Source organism: Leptodactylus fuscus, chromosome 1 (genome assembly GCF_031893055.1).
Source record: "Leptodactylus fuscus isolate aLepFus1 chromosome 1, aLepFus1.hap2, whole genome shotgun sequence".
Lineage (NCBI taxonomy): Eukaryota > Metazoa > Chordata > Amphibia > Anura > Leptodactylidae > Leptodactylus > Leptodactylus fuscus.
In genome coordinates this window covers 177,580,420-177,601,105 of record NC_134265.1, presented here as the reverse complement: position 1 = coordinate 177,601,105, position 20,686 = coordinate 177,580,420, and the positions used below count along the sequence as shown (strand labels likewise).

General features: G+C 43.8%; 1 protein-coding gene across 1 annotated transcript in view; it reads left to right on the top strand.

Moving 5' to 3' along the window:
- LOC142210967 (thioredoxin-like) overlaps nt 1-20,686 on the top strand; it is a 41,085-nt gene that overhangs the window by 6,984 nt on the left and 13,415 nt on the right. Inside the window, exon 2 of the mRNA XM_075280344.1 lies at nt 325-429. Coding sequence (XP_075136445.1) covers nt 325-429 — 105 coding nt within the window. The remainder of the gene's footprint in view (nt 1-324; nt 430-20,686) is intronic.

Below are 20,686 nucleotides of genomic sequence, written 5' to 3'. Positions count from 1 at the left end.
AATTTTTTATATGAAGATTATGGAATAAAGTTTTTTCATTTTCATACATTGAATTTTGGTGTGCTGAAGCATTATACTACAACTTTGTATGTGGCAGCTGCTTTTCTCTTAGGGAATGACAACATTCAACAGTAGGCCTTTTTTACAACCTAAATTTATGATAACTTAATCAAAACAGTGTGGTGCAATATGTTTTCATGTATGGTATTGTAAATATTCTGATATATAACCTCTTTTTCAAAACCAAACTAACCCTGAAAAGCAATTTTGGAATGTGTGCCATTAAAGTATATGTTGTACTAATTTCTTTCTTCTCTCATACAGCATGAAATACGAGAATTATTGAAGAATTCAGGACGTAAGCTTGTAGTTATTTGTTTTACCTCAAAAAACTGTGGAGCATGCAGAACTACAACACCCCGTTTTGAGGTATATATAAAAGCATATTTGGGTTTAATAAATATCCTATGCTGGGTTGTTAATAGGATCTTAACCACTTCCGGACCGCCCATAGACTATAAGGGCTAGTTCACACGCAATTACGCGTGTGCATATTCCGTCGCGGCTCTCCGCTCCGGACTAGGCTCAAATGAGTCTACTTTGGAGGGTGGTGTCGCAAGGCGGACGCCGTGGCTGAATCAGCCGCAGAGTCCGCCTGAAGAAAGGGCATGTCGATTCTTTGCCGCTCACGGAAAAAAGTAGCCTGGCGGTCTACCTAGACCTCCATTGTGAGGGGGCGGATTATGACGTGGATTCAGCGCCATAATCCGCCCCCTCTTTGCCCATGTGAACTAGATTGTGCAGCTGTTGATACTGGGAGCCGGCTGTAACTTCAGCCGTAGCTCCCGGAGAGAAGGTTTATTACTTTCCCTGCCTTTTCAATCACTGTGCATACAGCACTCAATGAGCTATGGGCGCCGCCATGCTATGGGTGCCGCCATGCTATGGGCGCCGCACTCAATGAGCTGTGGGCGCCGCCATGATGCAGCTGCCCTCTGACCCGGCGATCACATGATCCGCCGGTGTCAGCATCTTACAAGAGCTGCTGGGTCCTACAGGACCCAGATCAGCTCTATAAGGTGTATATACAATGTGCAGGAGGCTGTAGTCCTCCTGCAACTGAGGCTAAATTTACCAGCCCCAGTTGCAGGGAAAATCAGCCTCCCTAACAAAGAAAAAAAGTTATCAGATATCCCCAAAGGTCTCTTATGACCTTATGTTAACACAATCTGAAAAAAAAAAAATAATAATTATATAAAAAGTTTTAAAAAATGTAAAAAAATTGTTTAAAAAATAAAATAATACGCCAATAAAATACCATTATTAAAGGTTATAGCCCCATCTTTGATGACACCATACAAAATAACAGAGAGGAAAAACTATTTTATAAAGTTTTTCAGTAGTACTTTGTGTTATTAAATTAAAAAAAAAAAAAAAAAAAAAAGAAAAGTGGAAACCAGACACAATTTCCCTCCTATTTTGTTGATATTTTCCTGGATATAAAAAAAATTAAAACACATTTGAAAATAAAAACAAAGCCCTATGTGTCCCCTAAAAAAGACGCAAAAATTAGTTGAATGAGACATGAGAAAAATGTTACAGCCCTGAAAACTGCACATACAAAAAAAAACCTAATATGTGTCTAGTCCTGGACCACAAATTGGCTCGGTACTGAAGTGGTTAAAAAAGGCCAAGAGATACCAATGATATCAATATAGTGGTGGATACGAGCTTCCCACAGGGCTCTAAGAATCATTTGAGTGAATACAGTATTAGAAACGTTTAGTGGCTTACAGGTGAATATAATAGTTCCTATTTCTACTCCTGGACTGGACAGCAATGACTAGAGATGAGCGAACAGCGTTCTATTGAACACATGTTCGATCGGACATCACGCTGTTCGCTCTGTTCGATTAGAATCGAACACCACGTGGAAAACTCGAAAAAAATTTGTATCCCCTCCCACCTTCCCTGGCGATTTTTTTGCACCAATAACAGTGCAGGGGAGGTGGGACAGGAACTACAACAACGGGGGCATTGAAAAAAATTGGAAAAAGTCATTGGCTGCCGAAATCAGGTGACCTCCATTTTAGACGAATAGTGGATTTCAAATCAGGGTCATATGAGAATGTGAACTTTGTGACTATGAGACAGGGATAGCTGTATAAGCAGGGATAGCTAGGGATAACCTTTATTTAGGGGGGGAATGTTATTTTTAATAACTTTTTGGGGCTCTATCGGGTGTGTAATTGCGTTTTTTGTGAGAAACTTTTTCCCATAGGAATGCATTGGCCAGCGCTGATTGGCCACAGAGTACAGAATTCGGCCAATCAGCGCTGGCTCTGTTGGAGGAGGCGGAGTCTAAGATCCACACCAGTCTCCATTCTGGTCCGACCTTAGACTCCGCCTCCTCCAGCAGAGCCAGCGCTGATTGGCCGAATTCCGTACTCTGGCCAATCAGCGCTGGCCAATGCATTCCATTGGCGTGATGAAGCCGAGCTGAATGTGTGTGCTTAGTTTAACTACGCCGGTGGAGTAGTTGAGCTAAGCACACACATTCAGCTCTGCTTCATCACGCTAATAGAATGCATTGGCCAATCAGCGCTGGCCAATGCATTCTATTAGCGTGATGAAGCAGAGCTGAGTGTGCACAAGGGTTCAAGCGCACACTCGGCTCTGATGTAGCAGAGCCGAGTGTGCACAAGGGTTCAAGCGCACCTGCACCAGTGTGAACAAGGGTTCTGCTACATCAGAGCCGAGGGTGCGCCTGAACCCTTGTGCACCCTCGACTCTGCTACATCAGAGCCGAGGGTGCGCCTGAACCCTTGTGCACCCTCGGCTCTGCTACATCACGCTAATAGAATGCATTGGCCAGCGCTGATTGGCCAATGCATTCTATTAGCGTGATGAAGCAGAGCTGAATGCGTGTGCTTAGCTCAACTACTCCACCGGCGTAGTTGAGCTAAGCACACACATTCAGCTCTGCTTCATCACGCCAATAGAATGCATTGGCCAGCGCTGATTGGCCAGAGTACGGAATTCGGCCAATCAGCGCTGGCTCTGCTGGAGGAGGCGGAGTCTAAGGTCGGACCAGAATGGAGACTGGTGTGGAGCGATCTTAGACTCCGCCTCCTCCAGCAGAGCCAGCGCTCATTGGCCAGAGTACAGAATTTGGCCAATCAGCGCTGGCCAATGCATTCCTATGGGAAAAAGTTAGCTTGCGACAATCGCAAGCTGACAGGGATTTCCATGTAATAAAGTGATTTATATGCCCCCAGACATGCTTCCCCTGCTGTCCCAGTGTCCTTCTAGGGTGTTGGCATCATTTCCTGGGGTGTCATAGTGGACTTGGTGACCCTCCAGAGATGGATTTGGGATTCCCCTTAACCAGTATATGTTCCCCATATACTATAATGGGGTTCGAAACCCGTTCGTATTTCGAACCTCGAACATTTTGGTGTTCGCTCATCTCTAGCAATGACTACTACTTCATACTGTGATTTGTCTGTGCAAGGTTTTCAATAACGACATGTTTCATTCCAAACTTTTCCAGGCACTCAACCCACTCTGTCCAAACCTAAACAAAGTCCCCTTTTCTGTTAATATAAACTCACCTGGAAAAGAATATTCCCCCTATGTCCAACAGCAGCACAAGAGTGGGGTATTCCTGCCCCTGTGTGCTGTAGGGTCAGGTGGAAATTTTAATCAATCAATCTTAATTACCCTATAAGGGCTCGTTCACATCTGCGTTCTCCTCTCCGTACTGCAGGTATCCGTTTCCTGCATAAAACAGAGCAGGAGTCAGAAACCTGCAGGAGTCTCTCACCCAATCATTTGAATGGGTGAGAAAGATGTCCGGTGGTGAGCGTTTTATGTTCTCCGCCGCGAAACCGGGTTTTATAATCCGGACACAGAGTCGGACATGCAGTAGTCTGTGTCCAGATTTAAAAATCCGGTTTCGCGGCGGAGAGCATAAAACGCTCACCGCCGCTCACGGCCAGACCCGGTCTGTGCTTTCCGTCTTCTGGCATGCAGAAGACGGAAAGCACAGAACGGAGAGTAGAACGCAGGTGTGAACCCAGCGTCACTGGTCAGAGAGACCTCCCCCCGTGTTTTTTTCTGACCTGTGTGTGGTTTCTCTGCCTCCCCCCTTTGTTTTGTTTGTTCTTACCTGGATCCTGTGGGTCCTTCCAGGCTTCTCCCCTCCAGATCTTCTGGGGGTCTCCTCTCCTGGGGGTTTTCTGTGGGGGAGAGGTATAAGGGGGGCCCAGCGTGGGGGGGGCGACCTTTTTTCTAAGCTCCCTTATGTGGGCCTACTTTTGCTGGCCTAGTTTCCAGCTGGCGCTTTGTTGATGGTGCTCCCCGCTTCATTTCTGGCGGGGAGCGTGCGCATGCTCACCAGGAGCCGATTTTTTCAGCTTCCTTTCTTGGTGTCCTGATATGGAGGGGATTTTGGGTCAGCTCATTCCCTCCTTTGGCTTCCCCTGCTTCTCATTTTATTGATGTTTGGTATTCTGAGGTGGGGAAACTGTTTGACTCCGCCCCTTCCATTTTTACCTGGTCTATTTAAACCCCATATCATGCAGGCATCTGCTGCTTGCTCATTCTTTGTGCTCAAACTCCAGAGCTTTGTGTTTTGGGAATTTGTCTACCTTGTGTGGCTCTTTTTTTTTTTTTTTTTTTTTTTTTTTTTTTAATCTTTGTGCTAAGGTCAGGACATCTTAGCTGGGGACTTTTGTCTGTGTTCCTCTTTATTGGAAACTAGCATTACCCACGACTTCGTCTGCATCGCCATTAGTCCCTACCTAAGATGTATGTGTTTCAAAGTATGTAATGAGTTTTTAATGTGTTCTAGGGAAAGTGACGTTTGTTTTTTTTGGTTTTGTTTTTTTTTGTTTGTTTTTTGAGGTTTTTATTTTTGGTAATTTTTTTGTAAATTTTGTTTCTGCATTTATTGCACTCTCTAGGGGTCTCGAACCCCAGGGTGTGTGATTAGTAATGCAATGCATAATGCCAGCGATTCTATTGCAGGCTACGTAGCATAGGCTGCAGTAGGAGCGAAAAACCGACAGGCCGGGGACCCTGCGCAAGGCTCCCGGCTGCCATAGCAACTTGACGCCGGCCCAAGAGCTTGGTCCGGGTGCCGGAGCGGAGAAGGAACATAGCAGAGAAGGAACATTGCAGCGCCCACGCGCCGGCGGAGGACATGGCGCCTCGGTCAGCTGTGACTGAAGTGCCATTAAGGTTAATGGGGACAATGAGTGCAGAAACTGGCTACCCCCCACCCCAATGCACTCACCTTGTGCATGCTGTCTAGGCAGCAACATCTGCCGGCATGAGTGGTCCTGTGTAGCCAGCCGGCATGCTGTCAGTGTCTAGGCGGTCTGGGATGGCAGCGGCGGCCGGAACATGTGGGCTGCCGCCATGTTGACTACCGTCTCCCCGGTCAATCGCCCCGCCCACACTTCGCCAGCAACGTATGGTGCCGCAGTGCTGGCTCCATAGCCCGCCCACACCCTGCCATGCACCAATAGGAGGTGCGTGGAAAGACCTGGGCTGGCGTAATGCCAGCTCCTACAGCAGAGCCGGAGTGAACTTTTGAGGGTCACGGTGGTGATTTGGGGTGAGTGACCCACATTTAGAGTAGCCTATCCTTCCTTCCTGGGCAATATGTCGGTGTGTGTGAAATTTCAACAAAATCCATTCAGCCGTTTGGCTGTGATTGAAGAACAAACTTCAAACATCCAAACACACAAACCCACAAACATCCAAACACACAAACTTTCACCTTTATATTATTAGTAGGATTAACTCTTTCCATCTTTTTATCTATTTAGATGTCATCCTCATCCTCTATTTCCCAGGATAACCCTAGGAGAAAGAGCACCTCCAAGCGCAAGCATTTAGCTTGCAGAGACTGCGGCAACATCCCTCTACCAGATGGATACAAGTATCAGCGCTGTCGTCAGTTGGGGCGCTCCTGCGGAAGAGACATCTGTCCGTCACATAGTATCCTGGGTGAAGGACTTCTTGGAGGAGTCCATGAAGGAGGTGAGGGACTCCAGCTCCCAACTGACCAAAAGGTCCCGTTTAGAATCCCAACTTCGGTCCCTTCTTCCACTTAAGGACCTCCAAATTGTGGATGAGGTCTCCTTTGATGAAGAGTTGGAGGATTTTGAGAAGCCCCTCTTTCCTGTGGAAAAAATTCCTAAACTATTAAAGGCGGTCTGGGCCTCCAACCGCGATGGTGAAATCACTGATGCTCCTCCTGCCAGAGGTCCCAAGACTTTCAGAGTGAGCTCTGACCTAGAGAAGAGCAAGTGGAGTGGAGGCGCCCAGAGAGATTGTTTACTGTATCTAAGAGATTTAGAACCCTGTTCCCTAGAGTCTCAGCTTGGCTCCTGGGGTCAAACATCTAGAGTTGACATGGCAGTCGCCAAACTCTCTAAGCGCACTGTTGTGCCTTCGGAGGATGGTTCCAATTTACAGGATGCCATGGATCGTCGGATCAAGGGGTCCCTCAGACGGATCTATTCAGCAGCCTCAGTCGGCATAGCTACTAATGAGGTGGCTCTGAAGCTTCACTCTGATTTAGCCTCTCTTGAGAGGGATGTTGATGCTAGGGTATCTAGAGATTATTTACTATCTTTTATCTCTAATATTTCCCTGGCAGCTGATTTTCAGGCTGAGGCCTCCTCATACCAAATCAAGCTAACATCTAGGTCTATGGCCTTATCTACTGCATCGAGACAACCGTTATGGCTTAAGCCATGGAGAGCAGATAATGCCTCTAAATATAATCTCTGTTCACTCAGCGATTTCTTCGTCACCCTAGACTTAAGAGACGCATACCTCCACGTACCCATTTTTCCTCAGGAGGTACTTAAGGACAGCTGTTTTTAAAAACGGAAATCTGTGTCATTTCCAATTCACGGCTCTCCCGTTCGGGATTTCCTCGCCCCCCCCCCCCTCCAGTCGTTGCATCCCTGCGACTCCAAGGGATTTTTATTGTCCCAAACTTGGACGATTGGCTTCTAAAAGCCCAATTGAAGGAGGTTCTCGTCACTCAATTGGAAATTATGGTGGCTTTTCTTGAAGAGCTGGGCTGGCTAGTGAACTGGCAGAAGTCGGTCGTGGTTCTATCTAATCGTTAGACTCTCTCAGGATGAAGATCTCCCTGCCCTCTCCTTGGAAGGAGATCGGTCAAGCGGTTCATCACCTATCCGTAACCCAGAAGGTCTCAATCAGGGCCGCATTGAAAGCCCTAGGACTCATGTCCATGACCATGGAGGCAGTAGCCTTGTGGCACATGCACCCATTATAGAATGAAGTCCTGAGAGTTTGGAACCACAGCCCTCTAGGGCTAAAGAAGCCTGTCCAGTTAACCATCAGAACTCGTTGATCACTCGAATCGTGGTCTCAAAGACAGGAAGTCCACGGTCCAACCCGCCTGGACCCTGTTGACTACAGATGCCTCCCTCATCGGATGGAGAGCGCATCTGGGGGAGACTCCAGTGAGAGGCACCTGGAGTCAGCTGGAGAAGGCTCAATCGTCGCTTCTGCATTTTCTCCCCCTGCTCTATGGGAAAGCAGTGAAGGTGCAGTCGAACAACTTGACAACAGTCTTCTACATAAACAAGCAAGGAGGCACCAGATCTCCCTCCCTTCTCAAAGTGACGAATCAGATCTTCTCCTGGGCGGAAGTGAACTTGTCTCATCTGACAGCGGTCCATATAAAAGGACGCCTGAACATCCTGGCGGATCAGCTGAGCAGAGGCATTATGACTCAGGCGAGTGGTCCCTCAATCAGGACATTTGCCTTCATCTCACCAGGATGTGGGGTCTCCCCAAGGTGGATCTGATGGCCACCCAATACAATACCAAGGTGAAGAGGTTTTGATCCCTCTACCAGGAGGACAACCCCTAGGCAGTAGGTGCCCTGTCAATACCTTGGAGGTTCGGATTGGCTTACATCTTCCCTCCACTTCCTTTGATACCGATGGTATTGGCAAAAACCAGATCTTGGTAATTGCGATCATACTGTTCTGGCCAAAAAGAGCATGGTTTATCCACCTCATTCTAGTGAATCAAGGGACATATTGGAGGCCTCCACTGATTTAGAACCTGGTAACCCTAAACAACTGCCAGGACCTGAATAAATTCAACCTCACTGCCTGGAGGTTGACCGCTCCCTATACAAAAGCAGAGGATTGTCCCAAGCCGTCCAGAGGATGTCACCCTGTTCAAGAGCGGAGTCCACCAATTGGAGCTACCATAGAATTGGATAAATATTTTAGAGTTGGTGCTCTGACAAACAGTTGGAGATCTCTGCTATATAGACAATTTTGGAGTTTTTGCAAAATGGTCTGGATAAGGGCTTGACTCCAGCAACCTTGAAAGTTCATGTGTCCGCCCTTTCTGCTGTTCTGGGGACTTGGCTCTTGTTGCACAGTTCTTAAAAGGGGCCACCAGGCTCCATCCTCCCATTCAGGCCCCTGTCCTGCAGTGGGATCTGCCTTCAGTCCTTCAGGGGTTATATGATGCTCATTTTGAACCTCTAGCCGAAGTGGACTTCCTATAAGGTAACCTTTTTTCTGGCTATAACTTCAGCCAAGAGAATTAGTGAGCTCCAGGCCTTGGCCTCCTCAGAGCCCTACTTGTCTTTTTTCCCTGACAGGGTACAACTCAGGTTTGTTCAGGGGTTCTTGCCGAAGGTTCCTTCTTTCCAGAACATCAATCAGGTGATCTCTATACCATCCTTTTTCTCCTTCCCCGTTTCTGAGGAGGAGGAAAGGTTACATTCCTTGGACCTGGTAAGGGTCCTCCGAATTTATCTTGAGCGAACTTCTTCTTTCAGGAGATCGGAAAATCTGCTGGTCAATGTTTAGGGTCACAACAGGGGAGTCAAAGCTTCCAAGACCACCTTATCAAGGTGGATCAAGGAGGCAATTTTTTTTGCATTCTGCACACTCAGAGACTTCCTGTCCCTGATTTTGTACATGCCCATTCCACCATGGCAGTTTCAACCTCTTGGGCCGAAAGACATTCTCTCTCCCTAGACCAGATTTGCACAGAGGCCACTTGGAGTTCTCATCTAACGTTCGCAAAACATTATAGATTAGACTGACGCAGTTCAGAGGCTGTTGCCTTTGGCCATTCGGTTTTGTCATCTACATGTGAAGAGGTCCCTTCCTAAGGGATTATAATTGCTATTTCCACATTCTTGTGCTGCTGTTGGGCGTAGGGGGAATGGAGGACTACATAGATGATCTGTTTTCCCTTAGTCCAAACAGCAGCACAAAGCTTCCCTCCCATTTTTTTTTTTTCTATTGTTGTTATTATTGTTATTGTTATTATTATTATTATTATACTTTATAACTAACACAGGGGGAAGGTCTATCTGACCTCCTATAGGGGAATTAAGATTGATTGATTAAAATTTCCACCTGTCCTAACAGTACACAGGGGCAGGAATACCACATTCTTGTGCTGCTGTTTAGAATAAGGGAAAACAGATTATCTATATAATCCTCCAATAACCCCCTGTGTGCAACTTTAAATTAACAGTTCCCCTCCGTGCTCAATTAATAATAGCTCCTGTGTGTCTTCTTAAATTAATAGTGCTTCTCAATTAATCACGCCCCCTTATTATTAATACCCCTTAATTAGCCTCTTCATGACGCAGGCATTTTTAGTTTATGACCCCCCTCCCCCCCTCCCACACACACACCCTCCAAACCGCATAACTTTTTTATTTTTCTGCTCTCAGAGCCATATGGGATCTTAATGTTTGCAGGACAAATTTTTCTTCATGATGCTACCATTAATTATTCTGTACAATGTACTGGGACATGCATAGGGTGTCTTTTTTTGCGGGACCAGCTGTACTTTTTATACCATTTTGGGGAACTGATACTGCTATGATCACTTTTTATTCAAATTTTTTTTTTTTTTTTTTTCATTTTGAGGTCTTATATATTTAATTCAGTTTTTATTAGGTTTGAAAATTGTAACAGACAAACATATCAAGGTTTGAAAGTTGCAAAGAAAATACATAAAAGGAAACAAATCATAAGATCAAGTAACAAGTAGATGTAAATATTGAGCATCATGTGAAAAACATTGTCCTGTAGACAGATCAGTAAAATAACAAAGAATGTTCAAATATTGAGACATAGTGAACATCGTAGTACTATAAAATGTAATTCTTGGTCAGGCCTACATTCCCAGCAACGGTATACTATAATAGTGAGTTATGTAAATAAGAAATAAGAAATATGGGGGAGGGTATAGGAGGAAGGAAGAGGAGAGGAAAAAAGGGGGAGGGGGGTAAGGGGGGGATGGGGGGGTGAAGGATGAAACACTATGAAGACAGAAATAGGTTAAGTTAAGCTGTTCCCGTCTCTTAAGGTCAGCCAGGGTTTCCATATCTTTTCGAATTTGTGATGAGTTCTATTTTTCCAACTGAGTAATTCTTCGAATCGAGCTATTTGGTTTGTTTTTTCTATCCAGTGAGAAATAGAAGGGGGTGAGTTCGAAAGCCAATGTTGGGGTATAATTGAGTTTGCAGCAAGTAAAAGATGTTTGAGTAAACAGTCCTTGTCAGCACCATAAGCAGACGAGGGGAATGCAAGTAAGACTCCCTCTGGGGTTAAGGATAGATTCGGAGACATCACTTTCTTCAGACAGGTCTGTACATCAGTCCAATAATTTGTTAAGTTTGGACATGTCCACAACACATGGAGTAGAGTGCCAGGGTGTTGCCTACATCTCCAGCATTTATCGTCTGTAGAGAGACCCATTTGTACTAATTTAACGGGAGTGCGGTACCACCTTGCCAACAACTTGAAACTTGTCTCTTGAAACCGCACACATCTGGAAGGACCATGTGACTGTCTCAAGATCTGTGAAATATCATCTTCTGAGAAATTGATATTTAATTCATTCTCCCAAGCATAAAGAAAGGCCGGTTTATAAGGGAGATGCGGATCTATATACGTGTTAAGTAGATGAGAAACTTTCATAAGTTTCTTAGATTTGGTCATCATAAGTTTTTCAAACGAGGTAAGTTCTTTACGCATGGAGAAGAGTTTAGCAAATTGAGAGACTTAATGCTCCATATGTTTCGTATGGAGAATCGTTAGTGGCCAAGATTGAACATGAGTCATCAATTTCTGAATGGATATGGAGGTTCCATCTGTCGACATGTCCCTAATGCAGTGTGTGTTTAGAACATTCCAGAGATATTCGTATGGGTTCTTTGTTTTAGAGGTTAGATAAGGAATGAGTCCTGCGGGAGTTAGCGGAGAAGGTGAAGGTGCTATAGATTCTTGAAGTAAACTCCAGATCTCTACTGGTCCTCGAAGAAGAGATTCTGCACTGACATCTTTAACTGGAAAGAGGGATGGCAACCAGAGATACTTAAACATGGAGGAGTCTAATAAAGACGAGGTTAATGCAGAGGCTACTGAATTTCCCATATATGTAGCTAAATTTATCCATCTATTTAGTTGAATGGCATGGTAATATTTTCTGATGTCAGGGAGTCCAATACCTCCCATTTGTTTCTTACGGGTAAGTTGTGCCCATGAAATTCTGGAAGAGCCCCTCCTTCAGATAAAATGGGTGAACAGTTGTCGTAGTGCTTTAAAGAAGGATGGTGGTAAATATATAGGTAGCATATTAAGTTTATATAGTATTTTTGGGACCAGATAGGTTTGAATAAAATTTTTGCGTCCGAACCACGAGAGGGGTAATGAGTCATGAGAAGCTAACTGAGTCTTTATCTCTGTCAACAAAGGTAAGAAATTTTTCTCATATAAGAGAAAAGGATTTGCAGTGAGGGTCACTCCTAAATATTTAATAGATGATTCGGCCCACATAAATGGAGATTGAGTTAGAAGTGATTGTTGAGCAGATTTCGAGAGGGATATGTTAAGAACTTCTGACTTCGAAAAGTTGGCTTTGTAGCCGGATATTTTACCATATTCTTCTAGCAAAGCCGCTATGTGTCTGAGCCCTTCCTCTGGGTTTGTGATTACAAAAAGCACATCATCTGCGAAAGCAGTTGCTTGTAAAGTCTTGAAGCCTAAATCTATACCTTGTATAGCTGGATGTTGTCTTACAGCTTGTAATAAAGTTTCTAAAACCAGTATAAAAATAGTTGGTGAAAGGGGACACCCCTGCCTCGTACCATTTGATATGGAGAAAGATTTTTTAAATGTGCCATTTATCTTTAAGCGAGCTGATGGGCTTTGGTACAAGGACATAACAGCTGTAACAAATTGATGTGGAAAACCAAAGCGTAGAAGAACGGCCTTCATGAAGTTCCAGTCCACCCTGTCAAATGCCTTTTCGGCATCTACGCTAAGCAAGACTAAGGGGAGTTTCTGTTTCTTTGCAAGGTAAAGAAGGGGTAACAATTTGAAGGTATTGTCTTTGCCCTCTCTCCCTAACACAAAACCTGACTGTTCTTCATCTATTAAAGATGGGATAAGGGGTTTCAACCTTAATGCCAGAATTTTTGCCCATATTTTAATATCAAGGTTCAATAGAGAGATAGGGCGATAACTGCCACAAGCTTGTGAATCTTTACCTTCTTTCGCTACTAATGTTATGTGGGCTTCTTGCGTTTGTTTTGGTAGCTTTTTTCCTAATAGTAGGGCATTACACATTAAGGACAAATGCGGTGAGAGGGTGGACTGGAACTTTCTATAATACTGGAGCGGTAGGCCGTCAGGGCCCGGACTTTACCCGGGAGGGAAGCTCTTCAGCACTGCATTCACCTCCTCTACCGAAAATGGAGCAAACAGGGCTTCTCCTTTATCAGGTGGGACTGAGGGTAGGTGTAGTCGAGATAAAAAATTATCAATGAGCTCATTCTGTGCGCTCGACGATATTTTAGTCGAGTCAGCGGAATTTTGTAGGTTGTACAAAGATTCATAAAATTTTACAAATTCTGTGGAGATATCTTTTGTAGTGTTGACTATTTTACCTTTGGAGGTTTTGATGGAAGAGATAAAGGTTTTTGCTCTAGCTTTTCTTATAAGAGATGTCATCAATCTACCTCCTTTATCGCCATGAGCCAGTGGCGTAAGGGCCGTGAGGATTGATCAGGGAGAGGGGGGGAAGTAATAGGAAAGATGGAGATGGCAAAAGATGAGAGCTTAGAATGTAGGTACAAGACGTTGAATGTAATGAACTATTTCTTGGTTTGTCAGTTGTCCGTGTTCTGGCACCGGATCAACTGAGAAGTTTAGATACGGAAAATAAACAAATATATGGGGAAAGAGTTGGTCCTGATCGGTGAGACCGGGATAGCCTCCACTTTAGACCCAAAAATACAATAACTATTGTCGACTAACCTGAATTATTACAAACTAGAGGCGTTGTAACGGGAAGTAATGCGGGGTAGCGTATAGGATAGCAATCCGTGAGCAATCCGTGAGCAAGGGACGGATATATAGGCAAACAAAGTCAAATCCTATAGTTTAGAAAACCCAAAGCACACATTATAAGGCAAACATCATAAGGTAGACAAGAATCGGTTACTTCAGGACGGCCATCCCTCCCAACCACCGCCTAGAAAAAGAGATGGCGGCCCTAGAGCAAGCGAGACTCCTCAATAAAATACAAGTTAAACTATAAAGGCACAAGGTGCCATTCAGCCCTTAATACGTCAATAAAGTCTCTATTGTTAGAGAGAGTCCTATTTGCTAGGGTAGCTGCAAAGAAAGACAGAGGAGAAAAAACTTAATGTGCTCATAATGTGGCAATGTAACTGAAGAAGTCCCTTGTTCTCACTCTATAAGTCCGTTTATCCACTAAAACACCCACCAAACAAAATTTCAATCAAACCTGCATTCCTTATGTGGCATTGGAAGCCAATGAAGTTCGTATAACATCTAATGCTTCGGGGTAAGCCCCAGTTGTTTTGGAACTTGTTTTCTTTATCTGGGTGATTTGAAGCGGGTTCTAGGGCTTGGAAATTCCACAAGCTGGAGATCAGGAAGGTGATCGATATCCTGGACCGCCAACCACGAGGGTACTTGTACCGGAGGGATGCCAAGGGTGGACCATGCTTGTTCCAGATCAGATAGGGTGCGAATCCTGATGCGTCTGCCATTTTTTAACACTGACAGCCCGAAGGGATACAACCATGCGTAGGGTAAGTTATGTGCCTTTAAAGCGTCCAGCAGCGGTTTCATAAGTCTGCATTTGTTTAAAGTAGATGGAGCCAAATCCTGATAAAAAGTAATAATTTGGTTTTGATATAGTATCTCATTTTTCTGCCTGGCAGCTTGCAGGAGCATGGTGGTGTCTGCAGATGAAAGTAAGCCACACTACATCCCTAGGTGGGTCTTCTGCACGCGGTTTGGGACGCAGCGCTCTGTGTGCTCTTTCAATTTGTATCATGGCTGCCTTTTCCGGTCCAACTAGTGTTTGAAAAATGTCTGCCAGCGCCTCCTGGAGGGATTCCTGGTCAATCTCCTCAGGCAGACCTTTTATTCTTAAGTTTCGGCGCCTGTTGCGATTTTCTAAATCCTCTATCATAGTATATGTTTGGTTTAGATGTTCCACTGTGGCGTCTTGATTTTGAGCAAGTTGCTTAGAATGTTGAGATATGTCTGTATATGCACCCTCCAGCTTTTCTACTCTCCCGCCAATGTGTATCATTTCAGTTTTCAATTCTGCCAGTTCGGCTAGGATTGGAGCCAGGGCTTGGTTCAGAGTCTTTTTAAAGAAGCTCTTTGTAATAAGGGAGGCACTGAAATCTACCTGCGAGTCCTGGTCAGTCTCCGTTGTCGTCCCCCTGGCTGTGTTCATCCGGCGCCATCTTAGGTGCGCGGGCTGGAGGAAAGAGGTTCTTCTTTCTCAGGAATCTTTGCATATCTGTTTGAGATTTGGTGGGTTTCGGGGAGTCAGCCCGTTCCCCTCCACACTCCACACCGGTTTTGACCATTTTAGCAGGTTAAATCGCTGTTTAGAGGCTAAATCCCGGTCGTTTTAGATGGAGCTCCAGAACTATGCAGCCATCTCCGTCTGCGGTCAGCTTTTTATTCAAATTTTTGTCAGAGGCAAAACATTGAAAAAACGGTGATTTGACACATTTGGTTTTTCTTCCCACTACAGTGTTTAACATATGGGAAAATATTTTTAGAGATTTGTAGACTGGGTGTTTTCAGACACAGGCATACCTAATGTTTATGAGGTTCACAGTATTCAAGTAGTTTTATATATGTTCTAGGGAAAGGGAGGTGATTTGAACTTTTAATATTCTTTTATTTTGTTTTACTTTTTTTTTGGTCAGATCATTAACCCTTTCCCGCCGATGGCATTCTTTTGATTTTCGTTTTTGACTCCCCTCCTTCTAAACCCCATAACTTTTTTATTTCTCCGCTCCCAGAGCCATATGAGGTCTTAATTTTTGCGGGACAAATTTTTCTTCATGATGCCACCATTAATTATTCTATATAATGTACTGGGAAGCTGGAAAAAAATTCAGAATGGGGTGGATTTGAAGAAAAAATGCATTTCTGCGACTTTCTTACGGGCTTTGGTTTTACGGCGTTCACTCTGCAGCCAAAATGACATGTCCCCTGTATTCTGTGTTTCGGTATGGTTCCAGGGATACCAAATTTATATGGTTTTATTTACATTTTGACCCCTTAAAAAAAATCCAAAGCTGTTAAAAAAAATTTTTTTCTAAAAGTCACATATTCCGACAGCCGTAACTTTTTTATACGTCAGTGTACGGGGATGCATAGGGTGTCGTTTTTTGCGGGGGCCGGGTGTACTTTTTAGTTCTACCATTTTCGGGAAATGTTATTGCTTTGATCACTTTTTATTCAAATTTTTATCAGAATCAAAACAGTGAAAAATCGGCGGATTGGCACTTTTGACTATTTTTCCGGCTACGGCGTTTATCGAACAGGAAAAATATTTTTATAGATTTGTAGAGCTGGCGATTTCAGACGCGGTGATACCTAACATGTATGTGTTACTAATGCAATGTGTTACTAATGCAATGCATTACAATGCTAATGCATTGCAAAAAATCATCTCTTTTGCAGGCTGCATAGACCAGCCGGCAAAAGAGAGAATTTACAGACAAGCCTGGGAGCCTTGTGAAGACTCCCGGCTGTCATGCCAACGTGACGTCAGCCCTGGAGCATGCTCCAGGAGCCGGCGATCACCGGCAAAATGGCGGCGTCATTGCGCCGCCGGGAAAATGGCGCCTCCAGCGCCTTTGACCGTGGCACCGGAGGGGTTAATGCCTCCGATCGGTCCGGGAACCGATCGGAGGCATTAGAGCCGGTTGTCTACTGCTTAAAGCAGTAGACACCCGGCGGCTATGGCGGCCGCCCGGCTCCCAGGCGGTCGCCATAGTTACAGACCCGACATGCGCCGTACTATTATGGCACATGTCGGGAAGGGGTTAATGCAATGCATTATAATGCTAATACATTGCAAAAAAATGGCAGTTCTATGGCAGGCTACATAAAGTAGCCTGCAATAGAACATAATGAAAGACAGGCCTAGGAGCCTTCACAAGACTCCTGGCTGTCATGGTAAAGGGACTCCGGCCCCAGAGTTTGCTCTGGATGTCGGCGATCCCCAGAGAAATGGTGATGCCCATGCGCCGCCGGCAAAATGGCACCTCAGCTTTGACCGAGGTGCCAGAGGAGTTAATGCCCGTGATCGCAGAGTGAATGAAGTAAAAACAAAATACAAAAACTATGATAGAATTATGTGTTAAAGAGTCTGTTTGCACTTGAATTTGGTATGTGTTGTGCCTTTCTTGCAACTGTTTTGCTGTTAGAATTGCCTAAGTGCCACTTTGTGATTTTGGTGAGAAAAATAGGAGTGACTGGTCAGGCGAACGTGTGTTCACTGGATTTATTTTTTTGCACATTTGCACAAAATCACTCGACTCTGGGAGTCACGTACTAAACAGTGCAGACTACAGGACACAATTGCAGAAACATAAGACACCCGCAAATCTATTCAAAGTTAGATTAACATTTATATCAATTTTATAAATCATATTCAATTATTTGTGTCAAATGCTAAAATGCATTGCCAATTCAAATGGATAACTGCATGGCTATGTAATGTCCCTTTAATAGTCCTTGCAGACAGAGATGGTATGGACATTTGCATATAAGGTAAAGAGTTTCCCTCCCCCTTCATTCCTTCTATATATTTACCAGTGTTTCTATATTACCAGAGCCAGCACACAGGGGGTCTATTAATGCACCATCTTGTGAACTACACCTGCCTATACTTGCCATTGTAATTTGAGTTGTCATTGTGAAGGAGTGTCCATTATGATCAGGTGACCTTCAGGACCAATCAAGCTCCCTTGACTGACCTGGAGGAGGAGGAGTTAGCACCCCCTCTAGGGGGGTTGGGGACCTTTTGTCTCTTGTTCTTGGTGTGGAGCTACAAGTCTAAGACATGGGAAGCTAACAGACACATGGAAAGTGGAAAATGGCAGCCAAGTCTGAGAGCACTTCCAACAGAGATGGCTTTTCCTCTGTACTCAAGATTCTCCTCAGAGAGTGTTTTCCTCTGAAGTTCCAAGCCGGCAAGCGCTAAAAGTTGACGGACCTGTTTTATCCACACATCTGGGACCCCACACGTATCTCTCTATTCAAGTAAGTCTTTCGGACAAATCTATATTTAAGAAGCCCATAGCTAGTCTGGCAGAAATTGAGGGTCTCCCGCTGCTGAATTGTATTTGCTCCCCTACATACGTGTATCCAGTTTGTTGAGGACTAACCCCCTGGATACAGGCCATCTTTACAAGTATATACAAGTTTAACTACCCAAGCAACTACTAATTAAGCTATCCAAAGCATTCCTGCTCCAAACTCTATCACCTGCTCAATTGGACACTACCTACAAAGATCGCTGTATTGTATGTGAAGAATTACTACATATGTACATTTGTATTACCTTGTCCTGCTAGTAAAAGAGCAACGGCTACCCCGAGACCTGGTTGTCTGTTGTCATTGTCAGATATCAACGTGGGGGTGGGTAGTCGGGGACATCAAAAAGGAGATTTTGTGCACATTTGGGACCCAGGGACCCCCTGAAATCCGGCCACATCTGATATATTACCCGTGATACCACCCCTGGCCCTCCTGAGTGTTACAGCTACAGGCTGCATCAAGAATTCAGCGTGGAGGTGTAGCTAGCGGGTGCCAACAACACCTACATCTACACTGTTCCTGGAGTCCCATATTGTGAAAATGCTTTGTTTTGCCTCTGCTTAACCTTTTCGCTGCCAAGGGTCTCTGGAAATTTTGCACCTCCAGTAGCCAGAGCAATTTTCACAGTTTTGAGATGAACAAATCAAACCTAAATTGCAACATTAAAAAAGCATCCAACTCCCCCATACCTATATATTTTCTTAAAGTACATACCTGTAGCATTGTCAGAATGCCACTTGGTACTCTATACGAACAGGCACCTTCATGCAATTTTGATTTAAAGTGAATGTTTTATGAAAAAAATGCAAATAAATGTATATTAGTTGTTAAAAGCGGAAACCAAACAAAACATTTAATGCACCAAACCTCCTAAAAATAAGAGTTCAACATGTGCAGAGTTCATACATATCACTATGGCCTGAACCTGCATGCACGTGTCTTCAGAAAATCGCTAGAACTGGAAGGAACAAAAATCTGCTTTGAAGCTGGAAATGTTAAAAAAGTATCATCCTATAAAATGTAGGGATTACACACCATGAAAAGTAAGTGAACCCCTAAACCCTATATATTTTTTGAAAGTAGACAACCTGAAGATTACAAATTTCTTAATGGGTCATCGATAGCCACATCCACCTTCATGCAACTTTGCGACCAACACAAATTTTTTGAAAAAAATACGCTAAAACACATATTTGCACCTAAAACTCATGTTCAATCTCACATTCATATACAAAATACTTTTAAAATAATAGCTTATGGTGTATACAATGTGTAAATATACTATATGTACCGCAAACATCAACTACAACAAGAGCTCAGACTCCCTAAAACACGAATACAGAAGACAAGCAGGATTTTGCTGTTGTTCACTAATATGTTAAAAAGCTATACTGCACCTACCAAACGGTGACTGTGATACCAAAATCTAACTTTTTTCAGAGTACACAGCATACCGTATATAAAAACACAATTTAATAGTTCATATATACAACCAACTTCATTCAACTTTGCGGCAAACAGAGATTGCTAGCAAAAATTGCGCAAAAATTCAAATTTGCCACTAAAGTGTGGCTCAAGCAATCCCTTTCTGCAAACATAATGTACTGTACATAAAACTGCAATATGTGAGGAGTTCATAAATACCACAATTGAATATATTTACAGGGGTGGGTGTTAAAGAATCGCCAAAATCGCAGAAATGCGCCATCCCATTTTGCGCATGCAAATTAAATAGGACTTTACATAAAAATGTTATTTTCCATCCCCCTATAAAACTTTTAGCAATCTATACGTTCAACTCTAGTGAAAATCGTTATTACTATTATTTTAGTGCGTAATGGACATCACTAGAGACGTATTTTACTGTAGAAAGCTCAGGTATAGACAGGACAGGGATTGGGTGAAATGTAAACTTTATTTGCGACTTTATGTATATGTTGTGTAAGTGTTTGGTGCGACTTTTTTTTTTTGGCGCTGCGACCTGGACAATGGTAAATGCCTGGGTCACAGCGCCAATAAACTTCCTGGTTATGTTCAGGAGGTATAACATAAGAATACCCCACTAGTAAAGCTCAGGGGGGAATTACATTATACCTGTATGTGACAATCAGAGACAAAGGTATAGTATGTTCTCTGATTGGCAGGAGAAGGGTTAATAGGGACAATAGAGTCCCTGACACTCCCCTCTTGCTGTCACATACAGGGTATGTACAGAGTCTGATTGTTTCTCTGTCTCTCTCTCTCTTCTGAACTGCTCGTGTCCCTCTCCCTTTCCTGTTAAAGTTTGCAAATTGCTTGCTTAGACAGGAGGGGGGGGGGGCACTTTCGAGCTCTATATCTTTGGACTGCATCAACATATCTTGATGCTTTTAATTGCTTTTTAAAGAGGAGAATCCCATCTTTAAAATGATACCAGGAACTTGATGATTATGCTTACGGTTTTGGAGCGATTCACTGTTGAATCGCTGTTGGGAATTCAGATCTGCAGTTGGATCTCAATGACAAATAGTGTTTTCAACATCGCTCCAAGACTGTAAGTATAATCATCAAGTCCCTGGTATCATTTTAAAGATGAGATTCTCTTCTTTAAAATGCATTTTAAAGCATCAAGATATGCTGATGCAGTCCAGAGATATCGGCATTAGTAGGGAGGATGTAATAACTACGTCCTCGGCTACTGAACTGCCACCTTGGGAGCAAGTATAGCTACGTGTCTGGCAGTGAAAGGGTTAAATGCCACTGCACAAAACGCTACATTTTGCAGTACCTGCAAAGTGGGTGTGATTATGGCTTTTCCCATCCACACACTGCAGAAAAAAATCTGCAGCGGAAAAGCTGTGTTTTCAAAAACACCAGTGTTTTTGAAAATCGCATTATGTCAATAATACCTGGGAAACATGCATTTTATGTATAGGTATAATAAGCGCAGAAAATCTGTAGAGGGAAACTCTGAAAATGCAATGACAAAA